At 41.5% G+C, this 25271-nt stretch overlaps 1 protein-coding gene across 1 annotated transcript in view; it reads left to right on the top strand.

Annotated features, from left to right (window-relative positions):
• The window catches only part of DNAI1 (dynein axonemal intermediate chain 1), a 157841-nt gene that overhangs the window by 49450 nt on the left and 83120 nt on the right, over positions 1 to 25271 (top strand). Inside the window, exon 13 of the mRNA XM_009288258.1 lies at positions 24580 to 24827. Within this exon, the coding sequence (XP_009286533.1) occupies positions 24580 to 24827 (248 nt within the window). The remainder of the gene's footprint in view (positions 1 to 24579; positions 24828 to 25271) is intronic.

Here is a 25271-nt window from a genome sequence, read left to right as displayed (position 1 = left end):
CTGGAACCTCATCACTGCCAGCCTGTATAACCAACAGTGGGTAGTAGTCGGAAGACCATACCAGACTTGTGCACCTTCAGGTGCCTTAGATGGTCTCGAACCTGATGTTCTCCCACAGTGGGCGGCTCTTCATTCTCCCAGTCCCCGCCATTGCCAGGACCTCCTGCAGCAGGTGGCTGAGCTGCAGGAGGTGGTGAGAAGACTGCGTAACATCAGGGAGGCAGAGAAGGAGCTAGATAGCTGGTTCCAAGCACAGTCTGCAGCGGACCCGCAGCCCATGGCCAAACAGCCAAAAACTCCCCCACCGGCACACACAGAAAGGAGTGGGGGGGCCAATAATGCAGAAGAATGGAGAGCTGCAAAGGCAAGGACCAGTTCGCCGTGCTATTTTTCCAGCAGATGTCTGGGTGGTTGAAGTGCCCTATCAGGATCTGGGCCTGTGAGCCCTCTCCTGACAGGAGAGGCCAAGGTACCCTGTATCCAGGTTCTTCCAAGGGAAGGAAATTTATTAGGCATCCTGTACCCTGATGGTTTCTGAGAGTGGTTCTTACTTCATGATGCTGTAGAGAGACATTGAAACATTAAAGTCTTGGCAATCTGAGTTAGGGCAGATACCCTCAGACATAGAGTGCAGGATCCTGAGCATGTAAGCAAGATGCATGTGCCAGACGTCAGAAGGGACTTATTGTATCACTGCAGAATTGTGCCCTGCCCTGCCAAGTACCTTCTCTTCAGCTCTGGACAGTCTGTTGATTAAGATAAACTTGCAGAAAATGCAAATCTGGGAGCTGGGTTAGGTATGAGGAAAACATTCCTTCTGATCCCAATAGAAGAGCAATCAAAGCATTGAAGCATAAGCTGTGATCATAACTCTCCTAAGGCAAGCCTATAGGTGTTCTGAGCATGGGCGGGGCTATCTTCTTCTTGGAGTCAAGAAAGAAAGTAATGGACAACAGGGCTGGATCCCATCCTACCTTCATGTGCTGGCTGGAGGATTTTTCTTAAAAGCTGGGTCAAAGCATATCTTTTAGAATGATGCTCAGTTTTCTTGTCAAAACTCCATCTGATGGTGAGTCCTTCACCTCCCTGCTATACTGTTCCAACTTTAAATTGGTCTGACCCCTCGTAAATGGTATCTCATTTCAAGGTTGAATTTGTCTAATGTAAATTTTCAGCCATTGAAACTCATTATTCTCTTGGCAGCAAGCTTAAAAAGCCTTTCCAGCAAGTCCCTTCTCCATAAGTGGTGTAAGTGCCAACATGCGTTGAAGACATCTCTCATTTTTCTATTCTTTAGGCTGAACTCATTAAGCCATGCTCAAGATTTGTTTTCCATCTGCTATGTTATTTCAGTGAACTTTTTTTAACTTTCCTCCAACATACCCACATTCTTCTTGAGTGCAAATGCCATAACCAGGCATACTCACCTAGTTTCTCTCTTATGCATGCCACCCACTGTTGTGTCATCTTCAGGCTCTCTGAGCAAACGTTTCATATCCTTATGTAGATCAAACTAAAAATATTAACCAGTGCTGGACTAAGAACTGATGCCTGAAAATCTGCCCTGGAAACCATCTCTGTTCATTTCTCTTTCTCTTTACAGGTCTACTTTAGGCTCTGGCAATGAACCAGTTTTTAATCCAGCTACAGTGTGCTCTGCTAATTCCATGTCATATAAGTTTTTAAATCAAATATTATGATGTACTTAACTGAATGCCAAAGGAATACACAGATATATTCTTGTTAGCACAGTTATTTCATCAGTCATCCTGACAAGAGGGATGGCAGCTTTGACAAGACATTTACCGTCTCCGTAGGTCTGGGGATCTAAGTAATAGGAGAGATAATTCAGCAGGACTGGGGTCCTCATACTGAAAGAATCTTACTGCATACAAATAAGGTCTGTGATCATTAATTCATGTTAACTACTTGTTAGAAGCTACAGTGCTTTATCTGATCTTGAAATGTAGATAAATCCTTCAAGTTTTCTATGAGATCTCAGTCAAATTATGGAAATAATAGCTTATGGAGCCCAGCTCTCTGAAACTCACAGATACATTAGAAAGTCATAGAAAATAGAACTGAAAAGGATTTAAAAAAGTTATTAGTCCATCTCTATGCAAGATAGTACTTTATTTAAAACATGGGTTTGAGGACTAAACTTAGTCCACTTAATGAAGATTGCACGCAGTGTAATTCTTGGCACAGTTGAGAGCAAAGTCCTATAGACGATAGGCAATCCTTGTGACAAGGACAGAAGTGTATGTTTGAGGACAATCCTAGAAGCCTGAAAACTCTAATTTAACAGTATAGGCTGTGGGCTTAAGGAGAGTCAGTGTTAGAAATTGTACAGGTGTTTGTGGGTAATTTTCTTCTCTGCAGTGGTAGATTTAAAGGTTGTGATGCAGCATGTGGAAGATAGTCTGGACTGGATTTACATAACAAGCTGTTATTAAATTTGGTACTTTCTGATGAATGACCAGAGAGCTTTAAGTAAAAGCACTAAGAGGATTGAATACTGCCTAACAAATTCAGATTTCTGAACCAGCTCACAGGAAGTCTCTTCCAGGTAGCTTTGGAGATGTTTATATATTTAAATTATGTTCCCAGAACAGGCAGAGGAGACTTCTGGGAGTGGAGTTCCCTGCTAATCTTTCTCTAAGCTACATGAGTTTATTTTTATATTGAGAATAGAGATTGAAGACCTTGTCAGAGAGTGAAAAAGCACTTTAGATTTCTTAGATGGAATTCTTTGTATAAGGCTGTGTGCACAAGCGATTCATGTTGAGGGGACTGTGCTGGAGAGGAGGGTGCTAGCAGCTCCCCAGTCACATAATGGCCTGTGAGTTGGACTGGGTTCAGCAGCGAGCTTCATCCTTTTGTGACCCCACAGTAAAGCTGCTGAAGTTTTCTGAGTGCAATACCACAAAAGGCTGACAGATGTGGCCCACACACCTCAAAGAGAAGTTCATACTGCAGTCTGGATTCAGTTTGCTATTTGGCCTGCATTTGTATAAAGAGCTAAAATGCTAAAACAGATCCCAGCTTTGGGGAAATGTCTCATGTCCATTCAGAGGCATGTGCCCAGCACTGATCTGAAGTTGATAAAATTAAATACGTCTTCAATGGTAAAAGACCCAGAAGGTTCACTCTGACTTTTTGGTAACAGGTTTGAGAACTGCCTTGTGCCAACATGGTGGCTGAGTGTTTCCTTTTAGCTGTGAATGTATTGTTGACATTTTGGATATTTGTACTGTAAGTTGAAAGTCTGTCACCTTTTGTGTATGCTGGTGATGCAAGTTATTAATGGTAGCTGAAATAATAGTTAGTGATATCTAACTATCAGTAGTGAATGTATGTTGAGGAAAAAAAAAGAGACAATCACAAAATTAAAACATAATGGTTGCTTAGTTGCCAGTGATTTTGATTGATTATATTTGTTTTATCAGGCAGACTGTAGCCCCACTAAGTAACATGCAAAGTTGCTGCTGTACAGGAATATTACAATACAGAAAACAAGCATCAACAAAATAAGCATAGAGAAAAAATTAAAAGGGGATATGTAGGTCTTATTTGTGAATTGTTGAAGAACATTTTTATGGACACTGAGTACCCCCACAGTCAAAAAGGAAGACCCTGGAGGACGTGGGCCTGCTCTGTATTAATTTAAGAGTGCTGTTTGTGCTATGTGACTTTTTAATAGCTGTAAGGAGTTTTCCATGACTACATTGTATTAATTAAAAGAGGCTTCTGGGGAAAAAAAAAGGCAGGAAATAAAATGTAGCAATCAGACGCCTCTGAGGCAAGCATATCAAAAGTCATTAGTAACTAGGTCTAGTGCTAATCTATGTTTGCATCCATGAAGAAGAAATAAACAGAAAATCACTGCTAATAAAATGTTTTGATGAGACAAATATCTGGGAGGTGGTAAGAAATAGAACAATCAGATCAAAGAGCGATTTAGATCCCTTTGTAGCTGAGTACAAGGCATCGCTCTGCGTTACAGTGTCCAAGTGTTTGTTCAAAGAAGTTCAAGCCATGCATCCATACAGGGGGGAGCCCTATCTTGAGGAGCAATAATTTAAAAAAAAGCTTCACAACTGCAGTGGTGAAACCCCAATTGCTGCACTGCATCAGAGATCCTTGGCTCTGTAGAGAGGGGGGGTTTGCAAAGGAACTGAGAGGCTGAAAGAGCCTTTTTTATTTAGTGCTGGAACGACCACCCTGGAAGGGCGTGCTCACTGCTGGTGACATGCCAAGGAAAAGGATGATAAAGTAGGAAGGGTTCAAAAAAGAATGAAAGAATGATCTAAGAACAGGACGACTGACCTGGGAAACAAATTCAAGGAATTTGGTTTGTTCAGCTTGTCAAAGAAAAGCTTATTAGGTAGTTGGATTGCAGCCTATTAACTCCCTGTATTGGGAAAGCAGATCATGTAACAAAAGGGTCTTTAACCTGCCAGACAAATGATGTAACAAGATCCAAGAAAAGCTGGAGCTACAGGAATTGAGGCCAGACAAAGTGTGCCTTTTTAATAGCAGATGGGTAATTGAGAACAATTAATTTTGGCATGTGGTAAATTCCCAGCCTCTGGAAATTTTAAAATGTGGAAATTTTAAAGATGTGATATTTGTCTTTAAGTTTTGGTCTGTCACAGCCATGATTTTTTCATTTAAAACAAGAGTTAATGTAGAAAAATCTTCTGTTCTTCATATCTTATAGTCTTCAGGAGCCTGATTTATTCACTCTTCTAACCTTTATAGAGGCTGCTCTCTGCACTGTATCATGTTGGAGACTTTAAAGTTCATTTGCAAAACATCTGTATCCTCCTCCATGGTCTGACAGTCTTTGAAAAACCTCCCTGGTGGAATCGGTGTTAGAAATTTAAGCCATCATACATCCAGTTTATTGAGATAACTAATTGTGGTCAATTAAACATAAATTACAACACTTTAAAATCTGTTTTCCAAATACCAAATGTCTCTTACCACACATACAGGCTCTGGGAGTGTAAAATTGACAGTACCTATTATATTTGCAACTCTGTTAGTAAATATAACCTAATAAGTATAATACATTAAGTGAATCATATGAAAGATTAATTTCAGTTGGTGACTTAATTACTGATTTGTAATTTAAATTCTGTAAGCTTTGCCTAATTTTTTCTAGCCTTATCTTTTAATTAATTTCATTTTAAATCAACTCATAACGTCATCTTTCGCTGAGGCATTTTGTTAAGCATGAAATAGTAAAGAGCTCTGTTGATGTGTTTTTGGAAAAAGATGTATTAAGAGATTTTACAGAGCCTGGGGATCAAAGGACCTGCTCAGCCATCCTGTTGTGTCTCCGGTGCATTGCAGGCCATTAACTTCAATCCACTCACCTCTCTGTCTAGCCCAGTTAGTTTGATTAGTGCATTTTTATCCACAGGAGACTAAACGTTTGTGTGCCATAGAGTCTTACCTGTTTGATAAAGCCAGTCTGATGCCTTCCCTTTCTTAGCTTTGTCCCTGGAAATGGCTACATTTAAGTTACTGTGGGAATTCTTTTTTTAGCATTTGCACAACAGAAACCAAGCAGAGATGGGTTAACTCTCTTTGTTATTGATGTCAAGGTGATGGTGTCGTAATGTAAATCTGCTAAAAGACTTTCCACCCGTCTATACTGAGAGACCTCTTGACTCAGCAGGAGAAGATGATCAACAGATATTGAGGACAGGCAAAACAGCTCTACACACTCTTGACAGCATAATTTTATGCTCTATTTTAAAGATTCATTTTCTGAAATGCAGATGTTCTTATGCCCATGTCCTGTAAGCCAAACACTATTTGTTTGGTTTTTTATTTCCCATTCCTGCCAAATACTAAGGTTACATTATCATCATAGCTTGACTTTTCCATAGCAAAAGTGCTGGAATCAAGTCTACTTCTCACACTCTAGTCTAAGTAGCAAAAATCTTGTCAGGGCCCTGAGGGCAGTAAAAGGCTCTAGTGGCCCTGACCACCCTCACCAGCATCACTTCTCAAGAGCAGTGGGATGAGCCCTGCCTGTCGAGGCCCCTGCACCACTGGCTGCGTTGTCGTGTTTGGGTATCAGCTCCCCATCTCTTAAGGAGCAGCCAGTGATTCCTGCAACTGACCCTGACACATATTCTGTTCCCCTGATAACCCAATGTTTAGGTAGATAAATAGCCAAGTAAAATCTGGATAAAACACAAGCCAACATTACTTAGCCATATGTATTTACTTATGCCAGATACTTAATTATTTTTCCATATTAACTTGTACTTCAAAGGACTTGGTTTTCTTCTGCTTGCTTTATTTTTCATTGCTGAAACCTTGATATGGGCTACAAAGCAGATTTCCTAATCTGAGTGCTTTGAGTTCTATCTGAGAGATAACAGTAGCAAGTCTGAAGATCCGGCCTTGATTTAACTCTTTGCATTAGGACTTCAGGGATGAGATTCATTAACATGGGTAGAGTCACAAAGGATAGGAATTTTGTAAAATCCTTTTACCTGACAATAATCCAGATTTATATGGCACTTTCTTCAGAGGAATTCCGGAGCCTCCACACAAGGGAAGACTAAATGCATTGATTTGTTTAGCCTCCTTAGTGCTCCATAAGTATATCAGGGCTGATAAATGCCAGGGAGGCATAAAAGCTGTTTAAGGCTACTGCAGGCACATATATTAGTTTAAGGGAGAGTTTGGTATGCTATGGATTTGCTCTGGTTGCCTGCCAGGAAAAGGCTCTCGATCCAGTGACCTGAGAGGTCTTTCCATTTCCTCTGTTTCTCAGATGCAACAGTGGTTGTGAAATCAGCCACACAGATAAGGAATGCTGTTGACTCCGTAAGTTTTATTTATCGCCTAATGCATAGTTTGCTATGGTTAATCATCTCAGTACTATTAAAGCTTAGAAGTGTTAAAATCCTTGGTAAGAAGAGCTATTGTTAATCTGTCATGACTATAGGAATGCAACCTCTGTAGTGAAGTGTTGCTGTTGAAAAACTCAATGATCATACAAATAATTTGTACAGAATTCCATTATGATTTTTTAAAGTTAACTGTTGCAGGCTTAGATATGATCGGGTGATCTGCATTTTTCAGTTACATTCAGAGTCTTTCAAGCTAAGGAGGCACTTTAATGGTGAATCCCTGTGTGGAGTCTGTAATTTGGCAAGCAGTTCCCTGGGAGTGAAGAGGGGAATTTTGTGTGTTGAGGGGGTTGCTTTAGAAAACATCCTTGTTTCTGTCCTGTGATGTGGAAGGCGCTGCAGGAATTCTTAATGAGCATGTTGCTGTGGAACTGAGATGTAGTGGATATACTGGCTTGAAATAAATTTTGATGTCTTTCAGCTCTAATGCTTAAGTACCCTCAAACATGCTGCTCCAATCAGTTTGTTTGGGTTAGATTACCTTATATTGTGACAATACTTTTGTGTCTGTGCACTGAGGTGGAATTATCTGTCTCCTCTAACTCAGATGGGGGAAAGATAAAACACTATATGTGAGGTCTGCAGAGCTCGTGGTCAGACCTTTTGTACAGACATTATTAGCAGTGCTGTGACTGTCGATACCACACTGGCCAGATGGGCTAGTTATTGACCCAACCTCCACTTCCATTACTTTATTTCTGAACTTAGTTACTCCCACACCAAAATGCTGGGCGCTGTAGAAGAATCTATGCAGAGAATGTAAGTTGTACAGTACTGCTCTATGAATCACCATGAGCAGTATGCATGTCAGTTAAACCCTGGAGTCACATTATAGTGCAGAAAACTATCAACACGAACACATAGCATAAAGCATGAAAAATTTCCTCTGTGTAACTTCTGTCTGTGGCTTCATCTGCCCCTTGCTGCACTGTATGGCATAGTCACCCTTAAAGGCAAGGCTGTACATGTAAATAATTTTTGTTACAAACCACTATAGGCAAAATATCTCTCTATTTGTATGTAGTAACTTAACAAGTATGCTAACTAATAGCTGTATCTTTTGATAGATGGCCTTAAAGTAAAATAAGCTAGATTACTAAAGCAGTCTGTGGGACAGAATTTATGGAGAAAGGGAGTGATGAAATATATATGTATTTGTCTATGATAAAAATAATGTATTTTAAATTGTTTTGGATGCAACGTAAGGATTTATGATGTCTTCAGCAGAAAGCTATTTGACATATTAAAGTGAGAAAACAGGAAGAACTAGAAGTAGAAAAGGTAATTCTAATAAGCATTGGGAGTTCATGTTTCAGGGAATAGGGAAAATTTCTTTGGTAGTTAGGAAATTTTTCCCTGAGGATGGTATGGTATTGCCAAGTCTGATCATTCAGAGATTGCAAGGCAGGCTCTCAAAATCATGAGATTATTACAAATTATAAGACTTGACTTCTTTTTTTTTGCCTCCTATGCTTTCAGGGTGGAATCTGTTTGATGTTTTAAAACTTTCCTTTATCGTCATGAGGGCTAGCAATGTTTTGTTCTGAAACAAAGCAGAAGCAGAACTTGTGTTTAAATAATGAAGCTGAGGCTCGGAAAAAAACCTCCTGCTATTGCAGCACTCCTGATAAACTTGCAGGAATGGACAGCCCTGGTGTGGCTCCTGCCTATAGGATGTCTTGCCCAGCTCTCTAAGCAGTGTGCCCTCATGAAGGTAGAGGCAGTGGTTCCCAAGTAAATGGACTTCTGTGATCTGAGAAAAATCCCAGTGGGTTCTTGGCTGTGCAGATCTGATGACTTGCAACTTTTGCCATTTCACATGTCTTCACATGACCAGCTCGCAGCTCCACTCTGATCCCTGGAATACAATAGGAAATCATCGGTAAGTCATGGATCCGGTCCAGCTTTGCTAGTTTGATGCTCCTTGCTGCTCATTTGCTTCCTTTAGAGCATTTCAGTTTATCTGTAATGATTAGATTGCTGTTGTGGCTGAACTATTTATGATTTTTTTAATGTAACTTTCCAAATTTGGATTCCCACTGAGAAGAATGAATTAATTTTTGCAAAGGAAAGTTTGAACTACATTTTCAGATTTGCAAAAGGGTTTTCAAGATTTCCAACCAAACCCCAAGCCCCACTGGGATCTCCCATACTTTAAAAGCATCAGAGCTTAGCTTCTTCCTATATGCCTCTTGTACTGCAGGACCCCCCCCAGCCTCTAATCCTTCCAGACTTCACAGCATCCTCTGAAAATTGCAATTTCCTTTTCTTCTTTGAAACAAATTCTTATCATTTCTTGCATGTGATATTACAGCTGACAGTATGTAGTCACAGCCTGAATACTAGGACTGTAATGCTGTTTCTTGAGTTGTGCTACAGTGTACAAATTATTTCAACTGGACTCTCAAGGTAGGTGCCACCAAAAGGAAATGTCAATTAATTTACAAATGACAGTCACTTGGAACTATGTTCAATGTTGACCACCAGCTGATTCACAATTTAACAAGCTATTGTTTTCCCAGTTTGAATTCTATTATTTCTTGAATCGTCAGTTTTCTCTAAACCTCACTGGGTGCCATTTGCACTATTAATCATGCATTTTTTCTTTTACTTAACACATGTATTTACATAACTGCAGAATTGGTTAAGAGAAAGGAGGGAATGTGACTTCCAGCTGAACTGGAAAAAGAAATTGTTGTCAGTTTGGGCAAACAGCTGCAGAACAGGAATTCTGAAAACCACATGTAATGACTGAGATAACTGGGCAATGAACGCTTACTGTCAGTTAGGGTGATTACCACACCTTACTGGTATTTTCTGTGTTGGGTAGGAGAGGGCAATCAGACAATATCTAAAATGCCACTAGATGTATTCTGATTTCATGCCTAAGCTTACCAGCATGTCTGGCTATGGAATTATACCTAATTTCTGTTCACATAAAAAAGATCAGAATCAGCCCACTGTTTTCATTAGGAAGTTATTTGATGATTTCTGCCTTCTGCATTACAACATAAGGTTTTTTCTTGTTCATTGGAAGGAACTGTAAATTAGCACATCGGTTTGATTTTCATCTTTGGTTATTGCAGTGTTGGTTTCATACAAAAGTCAAAGTATGAAGTTAAAGAATGATGTAAAATTAGGCTGGAGTGGACCTCTGGAAATCATTTCTCTATATCAGGACAGGCTTAATTCTGCCTAATGGCTTCTGACAAATGTGTGGCATTTTTAAGACCAGTGTCTTAAAGCTCAAGAGGATGGGGGCTCTTATCTCCTCTTAAGCAGCTTGTCCCAGCATTGTCAGATGCACTTGCTGGAGAAAAAACCTGCAAGCATGCACCTGACACCCCTTGCCAGAGGGTTTGTTATGTTTCCAAACCTGAAATTCAGAAGTAAAAGAACAGAGCGTGGACTGAAAACCAGATGAGGGATTTCCCACTTCAGCCAGGTGGACAAGCAAGGACACATCTTTCCTGAAAGAGAGTCTCCTTTCCTGTGGCCATGCTGTCTTATGGCAGCAGGGACCTTTTAATTCCTTGTGCAGTTGTGCATGCATCTGGAAGCTCATCATAGACTGTGCCCTACCTATATCCCTCTTTTTGGAGAGAGACTCCTGCAACGGAACACCTGCCCAAAAAAGGGTTCTGTTGCATGAAAACATCCACAGAGAAACATGCACGGGTTAATGACTGGTCATGTATTTTGCTCCTGCTTGGGAGATTTTCAAAGTACAGAGTGCTGAGGAGGTAGGGCTCATTCCCACCCCAAGCCCTGTCCCCTTCTTCGACTGGCGAAGAGAGGGCTGAGGGAGTACACAAAGGCTCTGAGGATGCTCCAGCGCCCCTCCATTTGTGTGCTGTATAAAGACAGAACAGAACACCCGATGTATCCCCTGGAAACTATGTCAGTTCCTGTCAATCAGCTGTTTACAGCCTGGATCTGTGGGAATCCTGGCTTTGTACAGGCAGAGTCGCTGGTGAAGGCATTTGGTGTAGTACCACATGTGTTAATGTTGGCTGGCATCACCTCTGTACTATAAATATCCCTATTGGATAGTGGCACAGCATTAATTCTTGCATGTTTTCATGCCAATTTTATTTGCTTTTCCTAATCAAATATTTACAAACAATCCCGCCGTGCTCTCTGGCATCATGAGGCGGCTCTCTGAAGGAAACCGTTAATTTTCTGCTGTATAGCATTGGCTGATTAGATGCTTTGTGGAGGAAGAACTGATATGAAAGCACAGAAATGAAAACAGCAATACTCCTGCCAAGCACTGTAGCCTGTTGCTACATGTTGCTTTTATTCATCAACTGGTTTTATTCATTTGTCTGAAGCAATGCTACTGAGTGAATCTTAGCAGAGAACTACACAGACTGTGAAGCAGTGCTCAGGCGCACAGGAACTTGCCTTCCTTGCTGTCATCTCTCTATACCCCTGCTCCCGACACCAGAGGTTAGCTTTCTACTGTTCATTTGAAGCCATTTCTGCTCCAGCTATGGCATCTAGCCATTACAAAATACAAAGAAACCAATGAGAAGATCCAACTCTCCTCCAGGCCAAACATGGCTTTCAGGAAGGGTTAAGGTAGAAATACGTATGGGTTGGATGACCTATATTGCACTTCACCCAGGAGAACTAATTTCTAGTTGCCCTTGCCTTCCAGCCTGGTGCTGCAATTTTCCATTTATTTTTTAGACTGACTTCAGAGCCAATGGATGTGAGGGCACCTCCATGATGACCTGGGATTGCAGAGGGGGCAGGATCTCTGTTGTAGTTACTTAAATGGTCTCCGTTGCTGTTGTGTCTGAATTCCTTTCTGCCTTGACTGTCTGTATCTTCCCAGATGAGATCAGGCAATGCTGCTTCCATTCTTACTGATGAAAAAGCCAAGCCAAGGGACCCACAGAAGACAGCATGTATCCAGAGCTGCATTCATCTCAGATCCCGTAGGGCAGTCCTAGAAACAGAAGGCTCTATTCCAGCAATTCCCATAGAGGGCCAGTGACTCTAGAGGCATTTTTTTCAGAGAGGTTATTCAACCTGGAGTGCTGCTTCTCCAGACTTGTGCCATCACACCATGATTCTGTTTTGCAGAGCCCCTAACTTGTCCAAACCATCCCCTGCTCCTGCAAAGAGCAGGAAGCTTGCTAAGTCAGCTGTCTGTCTTTGCTAGCTAGTATCCAGAGAGCTGGGTCACCAGGCAGCTTTAAGGACCTAGTCCTCCTTAGATTTCATTTAAGAACTGCTAATTGTATAGATTGAGTGTTACACGCATGCAATATCACCATCAGTACCCTAAGATGACAGTGCCATTTAAAATTATTGGTTTTTCAGCCAGATCAGCAAGCACAGGGTCACTGGGCTTAGAACACAGAGAAGGGAAGAAAAAATGGCAGAGGGAAAGAGAGATCAGCATTTTTAGCAGCAGCCCATGGTTAGATTGTTTTGTGTCAGTCATGAAACTGGACTTGAAAATATTCTCCTATCTTGACGTGCACTCTGAGAAAGAAAACTCCTAGCTAAATCTGGAAGAGCAGTTGCAGAAGTGCGTCTTAGGAGGTCTGTCATGGGTATGGATGTATGTTGAATCCATGCTGTATGGATTCATGTACTAGAGAGTAGCGGGAGGGAGGAGGTGCTACTTCTGTGTATGATGCTGGTGAGACCTTTACTGGAATGTTGTATCCGGCTATTAACAGTTCAGTCTTCAACGTGGATGTTAAAATTGAAAAAGGTTCAGAGACCAAGAGCTTAACTTAGCTTATTAAGGAGTGATTTGATTAGTTTAAGCAGTGATTTGATTACTGTTAGTTACTTGAAGGGAAAGGAAGGAGATATCTTACAGAACAGAACTCTTTCATGTTACTTTTTTATGGACAGAATCTAGCAACTGGAAGTAGAATTCAGAGATCTCAGAAAGCTGGAAATAAATTGAATTTTTAATGGTGGAAGTAATTAAGTAATTAAGCATAGGAACAAATACAGGATTTATTCATCACAACGATCTCCTTTTGCCTTAGAATTTATAAATCTGTGTTGGGCTCATTCCATCATTAATTCTAGCAATATGTAAGTTACTTTGTAAGCTCCTGAAGTTAGATAGCTTGTTATTATTCTTAGGGCAGAATGGTACAAAGAAATTGTATAGGGCCCCATTAAAGGCTTTTTCTTCAAAGACTTTTCTCTTCTGTCTTTTGTTCTGGAGATGAGTGAGCACCATTTTTCAACAGAGCGGATCAGTAAAAAGCTGAAGAAAATCTATCTAATTTAATGTTTTCATTAGAGTTGAAATTTGTGAGATGTCAAAACTCTTCTTAGCTTACCTTTGTTTATTTGCTGCTGCAAAACAAAAACACATATTCTTCAGTATAACATTTTTCTCTGCTGATCCCCACTTAAGGAACTCAATCATAGTTTTCAATTCTCCACTTCATGCTTGGTAATATTTGCTAGGCTGCCAAACTGTCAGAATATACCCAGGAATACCTGGACATTAACCTCCACTGACTCATATTATAGGCCACTTCAGGTTAAGATTCTATCAGGAATACGTTAAAAATTCTGGCTATTGAAGAATAAGTGCAGACCAAATTTTGAAGTTTTAGAAACTTCTAACACGAGAACAGTGTAAAAAAACTCTGCATGTTCTGTGGGGTGTTTTTTGTTGTTTGTTTGGTTTTGGTTTTTTAAATTATTCTGAGTGCTGCATGTTTTGTTGTCAAGGCTATCACTTTGCTGTAATACATGTGAGAGAGGATAAAAGTGAGTTTTAGGATATTGTGGGATGAAGTCAACCAGAGAAGGCAGCAAAAAATTATTCAGGGATGCTTACATCTTTGTATCAGTGAGGAATCTAAGTGGTGAATCATGTAACTAGCTTTGAGTTGTGTCTTCAGCAGCTCCTCTACACTTCTGTTTTCCTGGCTATAAGATAAGGAGAATACAACTTTCCTGTGTGAAGAACTTAAGGCTTACTCTGTGTGTAGGACTGGATAATCTAGGTGTCCTTAATTTTTCAACATTATCACACTGGATTTAGATAATTGCTAAATTTTAGCAAGTGACTGCTCTTGGAAAGAGTCTCACCTGCCATAAAAGAAAGGCAGCAGGTATTGCTCCAAGGGCTATTGTCAACTCATTCAGCCCTGAGTTATTCTCATCAGATTCCTCCAGGTATAAGAGAGCTGACTGCGATTCATTGGCATTCTCTAGCTCCTCCCATCAAATGGTGCCTGATGAAGTGGTTTCCAGCACTGCCTAAGAGATCTTCATAGAGGGACAGTTGTATCAGTTTTTTTACTGTTTGGTGAGTTCTTAAAAGAGAAGCCAGTACAGTAGATTCTCAAGATGCTGATACTGTGGATGCCAGATTGTGGATGCCAAGGATTCTAAAGTCTGGAGATGTTTGGCTCACCCTTCTTGAGCACCCTTGGTGCTGTATGACTGTATCTTTGTGTGCAAGCTGTAAGACTGTGCTCAGAAGAACAGGATCACCCCAGCAAACCACTGGGAGCTGCTTTTCACATTGTAAGATGGTATTTGCTCTCTGAAGCGTCTGAGTGTTTTGCTGTGTTCAGTTTCCCAGGCAGTTTAGCTTTGTCTTGCCCAGGGCCAGATGCAACCCCTTCATGTACAGGGGAGGTGCCCAGGTGCACTCTCTTCCCCACCTTGGCTCACACAGGATAGGATAGTGATGCTCTGGAGCAGCACATGCTTTCCAGATGCTATGCAGTCCCAGGCTTCTTCCTCTGCTGCAGAGATGCTGGAGGGAAGCCAGACTGCCCAGCAGCAGCCTGGCTGGTGGGGACAGGAGATAATGGGCAGCTAAACTCCCCTTGAACTCCCACAGTGAATGCATTGTGTTGACCAGACTTATAGTCTGGTTTGGTTTATGTAGGATTGGCTTCCCAGAGCTGGGAGTCTACGAAGTTGGCTGTCACAAGAGAAAAGTGGAAGTTTCTTCTTATGTGTATAAATACCTGATGGGAGGGAATAACAAAAACAGCGCCGGACTCTTCGCAGTGGTATCAAGTGAAAGGACAAAAGACAATGGACATGAACTGAGATAGGGAAAAGTCCCTTTAAATGTAAGACAAAACTTCTTTACTGTGAGGGGGATTGAGCAATGGAACAGTATCTCCACAGCCTAGAGAGGTTGTGGAGATATCTCCTTGGAGATATTAAACACCTGACTCAACACAGTCCTAGGCATCCTGTTCTCTCTGACCCTGCTTTAAGCAGGGGGGATTGGACTAGATGATCTCCAGAGGTGCCTTCCAACCTCAGCTCTTCTGTGACTCTGTGATTCTTTTCTTTCTTTTTTATCCTTTATCCATCATATCTAAGTGTGAGCCAAAATTTGGCCCATGGTTTGCATAGCTACTTGATGCTTTATGTGAGCCTTTTGGACCAGTACCATTCCGTCGTAACAGCTACTTGCTGTTTGGAAATTTCACTCTGAAGGATCCTCTCTCTTCTTGCCATAACTGCCTTTTTCCCCCCTGCCTTTGTTATCTGATCAAAGGATTGAAAGCTATTGCTTTGTTGCCATATACATTGCGAACTGGCTTTATTTGAGACTAACAAATATAAGTTACTTTTATTTTCATTCAGTTTTTTTTAGAAAACTAATAGTTTTTCTCTGAAATCTACTTTCAGTAGCTCTTAAAAAATGCTTATACTAACTACCAACCATATGCTTCATATATCTGCTTGAGATGCACAATATTTGATGTGCTAAAAATAAAAGCAAGCAAAAAACCTCAATTACTGTGAGAAGAACCGAATATCTGGTGTATATTCCAGTCTTATACAAAGAGGAATGCTGAAAGATACTGTCCAGATTTAATGATCGGTAGCTGGCTGCACAGCGGAATGGAGGAGGACCATTAGGGACCTGGGAGATGCTTAACCACAAATTAGTAGGGGCCTAGACAGTATTCTAGAAAAAATATCACTGTTTTTATGTCCTGTTTTTATATACTTCCCTAGGCATTTGATGTTAACCACTGCTGCAAACGGGACAGGGGCAGGTGTCTGAGCTGTAATGGCTGCTCTTAATATTCATTGTTTCTTGAAGTACATGCCTGTGCAAAATTGACTGCAGGTTGGCCTGTGTGTATAACTCTGCTTCTTCTTTGCTCCTAAATCAAATCTGGGTCTTCTACCAAGTGCCCTCAGAAAAGTTCTCTGAGCTGCAGTATCATTTCTAATTGCCTCCTCCACAGTCTGGGCTGTATATGTCCATCTCATCAGGCATCTGTCTACTTTCAAGAGGCTGCAGCACTACCATAAAACTCTAACGTTCCTGTCCTTTAATTATGGAATACATAAGCATCTCCTGCAGTGTGTGCATCCCCCTCAGAGCTCTTCAGGTCAGGACTACTGAGATGCTGGCAGCCTGGCTTGTTTGCAGTAACAGCAGGCTGGTGTGATTATCCAAAGGCAGCACATTTATAGATGTCCATTTGTTTCATGATCCTGGGGATTTCTGAAAGATGTGTCCCTCCTGGAAGCCCCCCACTTGGCCACTTGATGGCACTCTTAAATATTTAGTTGGTTGCAAATGCTATCAAGTATGCCAGTTTTTTAGAACAGGGATAGAGGAAATAGAGCCTCAGGTGATAGTGAAACACTATCAAGGTTGCAGCTTAAACTGACCAAAACAAGAAAGGCAGGAGCAAGAGTTCAGCTGCTTGTGCCAACTGCTGCCAGATGTGTAACGGTAGGATTAGTACTTGTCCAGCTTCCCAGCTCCAGAGTGCTCTGCAGAGACAAGTGCTTCCTCCTGGGTGTCGGAGCCGGGAAGTGTCTTCCACTCCCTGATTTCTGAGGAGCTATGGGAGTGAGTTTTGCGAGATTGTTAGTCTGTCTAGCTGAGGGTAAAAACGTAAGTGCATCCCTGAAAACAACAGGAGTGTTGCTTTTGACATTATTGATATCTGGAACTTTTATAGCCCCTGTTAGTCACCCTTTCCTCCCTCATCTGTGATGTGTATCCTCAGAAGTGCTGTGAGAAGTACGGAGAAGAAAGGATGAAGACCACATTAGCTGGTCTTGGCACATCAGGGTCTGGAATGCAGATCTCCCCATTGCTAGTCTTGTACCTTTATCGTACAAGATAAGGACATGGACTCTCTCTCCATTTTATTTGAGTATCTTCAGAGTGTAAGTTAGCATTCATAACATATGGGCAGTTGCACAATTACTATTTAAATTGTAAAACCAAGCTCTTATGAATATCTTATTTAAAGAAGAAAATTTTAAAAAGAATTGTAGTGCCTGCTAGATCTATCACGCAAAACCGTGTCTGATCAGAATGAGAAAACTCTGGTTTTACCTACAGCATTGCAAACTCAGCCCAGTCGCATATTCCTTCTCCTTTTGCAGTGCTCATCTACTCGCCTTTATGTGAACCAGGGGAGAGCGGAGCTGCAAGCCAGATCCTCCTGTTGTTTTTAGGAAGGCGCGACATCTTTTCATCCTGTTCACACCTGTTCTTTTCTGCTTCTGAGCCTCTGCTCTTGCATGCACTGACAAACAGTACATTGTTCCAGGCGTTTCCTAAATCTCTCGGTTTTGTTGGCCCCATTGACTGTGGTCTCTCTTGTATTACTTTTCCAGACTGTATTTTAGAGTAAGATGCAAACATACCTGACAGCTCGTTTTCTTGAAGGCTGTTTGTATCTATCCATCCATGTTTCTGAGGTGTGTGTCTTGCCTCTGACATGTGCAGAGCCCACAGCAGTTACTAGGACTGCGACATGGCCTCAGGACGTGTATAAATTATAGCTTGCCTTGTCACCTGTCAATTTCATCTTTTCTAAAATGTCCAAAAGACTTAGTAATTCTGGTGTTTTCCCTCTCCTATCCAAACTGTTCTGTGCTTCCTAACTAGAGCCCCAGCTAATAACATTAACTTGATCAAGAGTACTAGGAATTAGTCCAGCAGCTGGTGAAATGTGTCAAGCAGAATGTTGAATTTGACATTCAAATACCTGAATCAGCATAAACCAAAATGATCTATGATTTGCCTCCACTGCACTGATGGGCTTGCTCAGAGCTTGCAGATCTTGCAGTGTCAACACTGCTAACCAGAGGGTACGTATTTCCCTGGCGTGGGAATTGCCTGTGCTCACTGCGTTCAGCCCAGCACAGGTGGTCTCAACAGGGGGGTTCAACTTCCACTGACAAATGTCAGAAGATGAATGCTGGTGGAGTTATCATCTAAGACAGTGTCTCAGAGGGGGTGCTGTTGGGATCCGTGGTGGCCCTGGAGCTAGGCATTGTTTTCATTGGTCCTCTGGATGGAAATATAAACTCACAGCAGATGAAATGTGTGACTGATGAAAAGGCAGGTGGAGTTGTAAATCATGCTGGGAACAGGGCTGTTGTACAGAGTGATTAATCTTGTGGTAAGCTGGAATTATTCAAACCAAATGCATTTTAATGCAGCCAAATATGACATTATACCTCTCTAAACAAGGAGGAGTGCTGTGTTTTGGAAGGCAGCAACTCTAAAAAAAAAGAAAAAAAAAAAAGGCTTTTGTGGATAAGCAATAAATTTGAGTTCCCAGTGTGATATTTTGGCAAGGAGGGCGAACATGATCCTGGAATGCAAACAGGGAGTCCTGAGTGGCAGCAGAGATATGATTTAAGCATTAGTGAGACTGATACTGGAATATTATGTTTGGTTCTGGAGCTAACATTTTTCAAAGTATGCAGAAAAACTATAGATAGTTTAGTAAAGAGCCCAAGTTGATTTGAAAGTTGGAGAAGATGCCCTAAACGTGAAGAGAGGACAATATCCAGATGAAATTTGGACTGCAAGTGAATTTTGTCTGGCCCTAGCACAAGTCCTAGGCTTGTGATGTCCTCCACATACCTGTGGAAAGTTTCTTAATATTCTACCCTTCTGCACATCTGTTGAGAAGTGGCTTTCTCTTTGCAGCTGTGAAGGCAACACCTTTGACTGGTGTGGCAAAGCTCGTGTTGGCTTCCAGCTTTTTGCTGAACAGGCCTCTCTATGCAAGACTGGTGAAAATAAATGGGATTTTTGAGTTCAGGCTGTGAAGGTTATCAAAAGTATGCTGAAAGGTGACTAGTCTTCACTTTTAAAGTATCTTAATGAAGAGAAAGCACCAGATATGAAAGAAATCCATCATCCAATCAAGATGGGCATAGTAAGAATTAACAGTGGGAAGCCAGATAAGTCAAATAAGGAATTAGGTGTAGCTTTTTAATCACTCAAACTGATTAAACATTGAAACAAACTGCGAAATGAAACAGTGGCTTCTCTGTCTCTTGAGATCTTCAAATGAAGTATGCATGTACTAGCCAAAAACAAGTTACTGGGCTCAAAACAAGATATACCAGTAACATTTATGAGCTGCGAAATAGAGGAGGCCAGCCTATCCGGCCTTGAGCTATGAAGCAATGAATTCTCAAAACATTTTCTTTTCTGGGAAGGGACTGTTTTGAAAGTCCAGTGTTAGTCTTTTACCTGCCCACAGTGTGGTTCACAGCCAGATCCATAGTGATCAGGGCTTGTATCAACACAGCAATATACTTGTGTACTTGTGGGCTTTTTAGGAAGTAGGAACAGAATGGGCATCAGTGATCCTACTTTAAATTTCTCAGGGATCCTGGGATGGGGCTACCTTGAGCAGAGCCCTGTGAAGTCCCAGTTCTGCTCCCTGTTTTTCCAGTTTGCTGTAGTGTCTTTGGCAGTCCCCTCCACTGCCCTTTCTCATTCCCTTGGCTGTAAAAAGGAGTGCTGCGGATACAGGTTTAAAGCACTCTGAAGTGCTATAAAACTTCCAGTTATTATTGTTAGTCCTCAGGAGCCTTTGAAAACACATTCAGCACATGCCCAAACTCTCTGAGCTCCTTGGAAAGATTTGTTCTTTCCTGATTTTTCTGAACTATTGGCATACAGCTAAGCTCGAAGTGCCAGCCATTTCCTTTCTTACAGCACACCCATTCTGCAACCGCAGCAAAGCATGGAGTTGGCAGAGCTATTTAAATAAGCCAGGAGAGAGTCTTGCTGAAACAGCGCAAGCTCACCCAGCATGTTTCACAGTGCGTTAGATTAGCCTGTGCTAGGTGCCATGCTGCACAGGTTTTGCTCACTGATAGAAAAAAAAAGTATTGAGAATTCATTAATTTGTGACTTGCTCAGTCACCTGTCTGTGCCACGCAGGCTGTAGCGCAGGCAAATTCTTACTCTGTGCTCAGGGTTTTGTAGACCTGGATAATAATAATAATTTGCTTGGAGAAATTTGCTGGCCTGCAGATAACCTTTTTTGTCCTCTACACTTTAAATATCTGAAAGGCAAGTAAACAGCTGAGCTATTTCTTTGGGTACCAAAATTTTTGTCTTTGAAACTGATCTCTTCTCCCCAGAGGAGATCGCCTAACAGAGTGTAAAGCACAGCCAGCCCCTTCCCTTGGCTTCTCAGAAATCCAAGCGTAAAGGATAGAGCCCCAGCCAGCATGCTCATCAAAGCATGGGCATATCTAGGAAAGGAGAGTAGATGCACTTGTGCAGCTGTGATGCTCAGAAACAAGGAGCTGTTCACAACTGTGCTTCTCCATCTTGCTGCTTTTTTTAGATGGGCTCTTGGAGGAGAAAGGACAGATTTTAAGCAGCGGTGGTTCCTTTTAGCATGGTGATGTCTTGGTCAGAGCCATATCAGCGAGAGAGCTGGCAGACTTGCTTTTTAGAAAGCCATGTATCACGGGACCTAAGATGTAAGAAAAGCAGTGTTTTGGGTTTTAAATCCTCCAAAGCGAAGGTAATTTGCCAGTTTATCACACAAGAAACTGTAGCACTCGCTTCTCGTGTAGTAAAAATATCTACTTTGACTCATGACCATGGAGGGTCTCCACATTGAGATTTACTATGTGAATGCAGGATTTACCCCAAGCATTGTACTTTCTAACTAACTTGAGAATACTGTTGTGTTAAGCATACTGGTTCAGCCACTAAGCATTTTGGAGGAAATGGAGGAAAACCATGCATGTCTTGTGGTTTTTTTGGTGAGCCAACAGGGAAAGATGCAAATGAAAAGAATTTCTGTCCAGCAAACAAAATACTTTGATCTGATATTGAACATTTGCTGATTCTTTTAAATTCAGCTAAGGAAAAATATAAATGAAAAATCTGTTAAAACAGACACTTAGTAAGCATCAGAATGAAAGATTTAGATGTTTTTCAGATTTTTGTTTTGCATGAACTATTTGGTGATACCACAATGATATTCTGAGGTACTTTGCTACCACTAAATAGATATTTTTCTGAAAAGTGTTTGGGTTGAATCTGTCCAGCTTTAAATGCAAATGCAGATGAATATTTTAGACAGCGGTAGTAGTTGGTTTGAAACCTATTTCTGATTGCATGTGATGCTTACAGGCTCAGTTCTCCAGGTCTAGACCAGTAATCATGCTATCTGCATCTTTCATTAGCAAAACTTCTCTTCCCATATACACTTGTTATGTGTCAGGATCTGAAATTTAACCTCCACTCAGCTGATCACTGAGGATCGGTGCATGACATGCAATTCTTCCTCATTACAGCAAGAGTCCGTTCACTCTCCTCTTCTTGCTGTGCTGCCTTGTGTCGTCCTGTAAAGTAGAACAACAACTCCTGCTGGCACTGACTGTCTGATATCTCTAGTATCTCCAGCCCTTGTATCTCAGAAAAAGAACCAGTTTGCACTTCGCGGGTCTGCATGGGGCAGATACTCTCTGCTCTTCCAGTGCATGCTGGTGCATCCATACGGTGCAGAGCAGCTGTCTCAGATCTGACTCTGCTGCTTTCACCTCCAGCAGTGGTGTAGCCATTGTCAGCTCTTGGGTCTGCACCCTCTGCTTTGCTGTGTGCGCTGTGGTCTTCTAACACTGTTTCAGTGAGCTGCCTGCATCCTGAGAGATCAGCTACACAGGATTTGGGGCACACTGCAGTGCCCTGCTAGTTTTTACTGAAAAACACAAACCTTTCTCTTGAAAAGGCTATGCTTCAAAGCTATACCACAGATATGCTGCTGTGGGTATGTGCTGTCCCTGCCATTCTGGAACACTGGATACTGCTAATGAAATAAGCCTTTTTTTTTCCTTTATTAAAGAACATGTTGGTATGTCACAGTTTAGTACTCTGGGTGAGAATTCACCCTTCATTGAAATGGATTTATATGCCTACTCTCAGAAGGTTATTGTTTTACTGGGATTTATGTGCCATGCTTCAGTGTTAATTGTGGATTATTCTCATCACTTTGCCTTTCATCAGAAATAGGCTGTACTTTAGCAATCATATTATCCAGACTTACGTGCAGTATTCACACATCTGTGGTTTAACCCACATCCACGATATTTCATAACATAAAGGAGACAATGAGTAGGATTCAGCTCTTGGATTAAGATGGGTTTAATAGTCAGTAGAGCGCTGGCCATTACAGTCAGTGGAGTCCAGAGAGTAAATCAGCAGACCTAATACAGGGATCTTCTTTAAGGTGAGTTTTCTGCAGTGAAGAATTGATTGATCTCTACTGATAGTAGCAGGAGCTTAGACTCTGAGTGCACAGATAGCCACATGTAGACCTGCATTTGGGTGTCTTAATCTGCAAACTAAACCCCGTGTTTCACTCTGCCAGAGCTTCTTCCCAAGACTTTGCTTTTCCCCTGCCAGGCTAACCTCCAGGTGGACTCGCTGAAGCTACTGAGTTATTTTACCCAATAAAGGCCTGCTCCATCATCTCTAATTGAGGAATGTGGCTGGCCTATGATACTGCCAGATCAGCGGAGAGAGAAGCACCTCCAAAACCCAATTCAGATCTTTGGTGGCTGAATCACCCTCTGGAGGGGTGTCTCCTCTGCTGTGCAGGGAGCATGGGGGACAGCTCTCTGAGGCCCCTCAGCAGAGTGCCAACAGATAGAAAATGAATGTGCACCGCAGACTTTTTGGAAATATGCCTGGCTGGTCAGCACACGCTGGGAGAAATAAGAGCATGAAACAGGTTGAATTCAAAGGCTGTCTAACCAATTTGACTTCATAGTTCATTCTGCTGTGAGTCATTCCTGGTAGGTCATTTCCACAGCCTTCTCAAGTGTTTCATCCTTATCATGGCTGGACCTCAACTTAATACCAGTTCAATGACATTACTTGGCTAAGAACAAAGACAATTCTGTGAATTCATAGAACAGGGCAAATCTCTGATGGAGGAAGCAAGTTCACTTCCTTTTCAGCTAGAATTCTAGGAATAAGCTTCCCCTGCTTCCAAAAAAGTATGTTAAAATATTATTTGGGTTCAGATATGTTTAAAATAATGCCAGTATTGGAATCTCACCTTTCTGCAAAATAAGGAAGCCATTTCCCCTGCCTGGCCCCAATGTACAGAAAGACCTGTGAAAATAGAATATTTCCACAATCCAAATACAAAGCAACAATAGTTTTGTTGATGTGTGAGCTTCTTTACTGGTTCTTTGAATGTTCTCTATGTGGCCCTGATAAATTTGAGGTAAGCAATGTCTGTACCTGCATGCTGATTTGGGATCAGCTTGCTGCCAAGGAGAGTTCTCTGAAGTTAGTGTTGTCACTGGTGTACACATTTGTAGTGCGTCCTTGTCCTGCAGGCTTGTCAAAATGTTAAGAAAGGTAGGAAGCACTTTTAAAAGGAGATGGCTGTTCTGGAAATAGGATGTATACTAGGTATTTGAAGCACAGAAAGCAGTAAATTTGTTTCCCATATACTGTGAGCCCGAGGGCATTTGGCAGTAAGAAAAAGCACTTGGAGAGATGGCTAGGATACTCTCAGAGAGTGCATTGTTTTCATAGATTAGGAAAGCTCCTTCTTTGCTTCTGGAGAGTTTATCAACATCAACAGCTTTTCTTCCCCTTTAAAAGAATTTGGAAATTATTTTTTAGATGAGCAAAAAACCTGATAATTGCAGAGACAGGACATGATAAAAAAAACCACAAAAGAAAGATGGTCCTATTGAGAATAGGGGGAGCTAATTTCAGGCAGCGCAAAGGAAAGGTGAAAGTAAATAGAAAAGAAAATGGAAAGTCTTCGCAAAAAAGAGCTTCTGTGCCAAGCAAGGAGGAGATGTTAGACATAAGCAGAAAATAAAGCTGTAGTGACTTGTGCATTGTACAGTTATGTGTAATGGCAGTGGATATGATGCTTTACAGATACTTCAATGAAATGCTTTTCTTTGAAGAAGCAGAGGAGGCTATAAAATCAAATATTGCCAATACAGAAATTGAAATGCCGCTACCCTTGGCTCAGCCTGCATGTCTGTAATGTTAGTGAAATCCTAGCCCAAAGAAAGAAATGTCCACGAGATTCTTTTTTCCTCTGCACTTTTCCTCCAAGGCTTCTCAAGTCTCTCTCCTAGACAAAACAGTAGTTTTTCTGCATAAGCACATTGTCCCCATGTCCTGGGGATGACATATCAATGGAGGAAAGGATGTTCAGATGTAGGCATACCAACCTGACCATTTGGTCCTGTGACTGATATCCTTCCCACATGACTTTGCATTCAGGTGGGTTTTAGGCATAGGTGAGTGCTGTCAGATTGTATGTCTCAATAGTAGAGGATCTTGGAGACTGATTTAACAGCAAAGCTCCTCCTTGTTTAGATGACTTCATGAAACAGGGCCAGGGCATGCTCCTGCTCTACACCATGAAGAACCCCTCCTTCCCAGAGTATGTCTTCAGCAGTGAGAGTGGCATCATGTGCCTGGACTTCCATAATGACCACCCCTACCTCATGGCAGTAGGCTTCTATGATGGCAACGTGGCCATCTACAACGTTAAGAAGGCAACCTCCCAGCCCAGCTACAGGAGTAGTGCTAAGTCGGGAAAGCACACGGAGCCAGTGTGGCAGGTAAGGGTGCTTTTCCTTTCCTCTAACTGGGCTTTTAATTGGGCTGAGTTTGGGCACAGCAGGAAAAGTGCTGTATGGGGAAAGATGTTGGTTTAATACATGCATTAGCGATTGATTATTAAGTTGTATTTCAAGCTAATTTTGAAATATGCAGAAAGGCAAAGCAATTGCATGAATCCTTGGTCCTCAACAGAAATTAAACGTGAGCAAAAATTTGCTATAAACAATTATTTTTCCTTAGTTTTCACTATCATAAATTACTTCTGTTTGGAGAGAAACTGATCTCCTCTGTATAGACCAGCATGCAATGTTATTTATGTTCCAAATACAAAATCACAGTGCAGAAAGTGATGAGCAGTGTGTAAAACACGTATATCAGCCCTAAAAGAGAGAGCTGTGTTGGGCACAATAAACCCAGGGGCAGCTGCCTGTGGAATTAGTTGC

This window comes from Aptenodytes forsteri, unplaced genomic scaffold, assembly GCF_000699145.1.
Source record: "Aptenodytes forsteri isolate BGI_AS27 unplaced genomic scaffold, ASM69914v1 Scaffold201, whole genome shotgun sequence".
Classification (NCBI taxonomy): Eukaryota; Metazoa; Chordata; class Aves; order Sphenisciformes; family Spheniscidae; genus Aptenodytes; species Aptenodytes forsteri.
The sequence above is the reverse complement of the archived record's forward strand: the minus strand, read 5'-3'. Positions and strand labels throughout refer to the sequence as shown.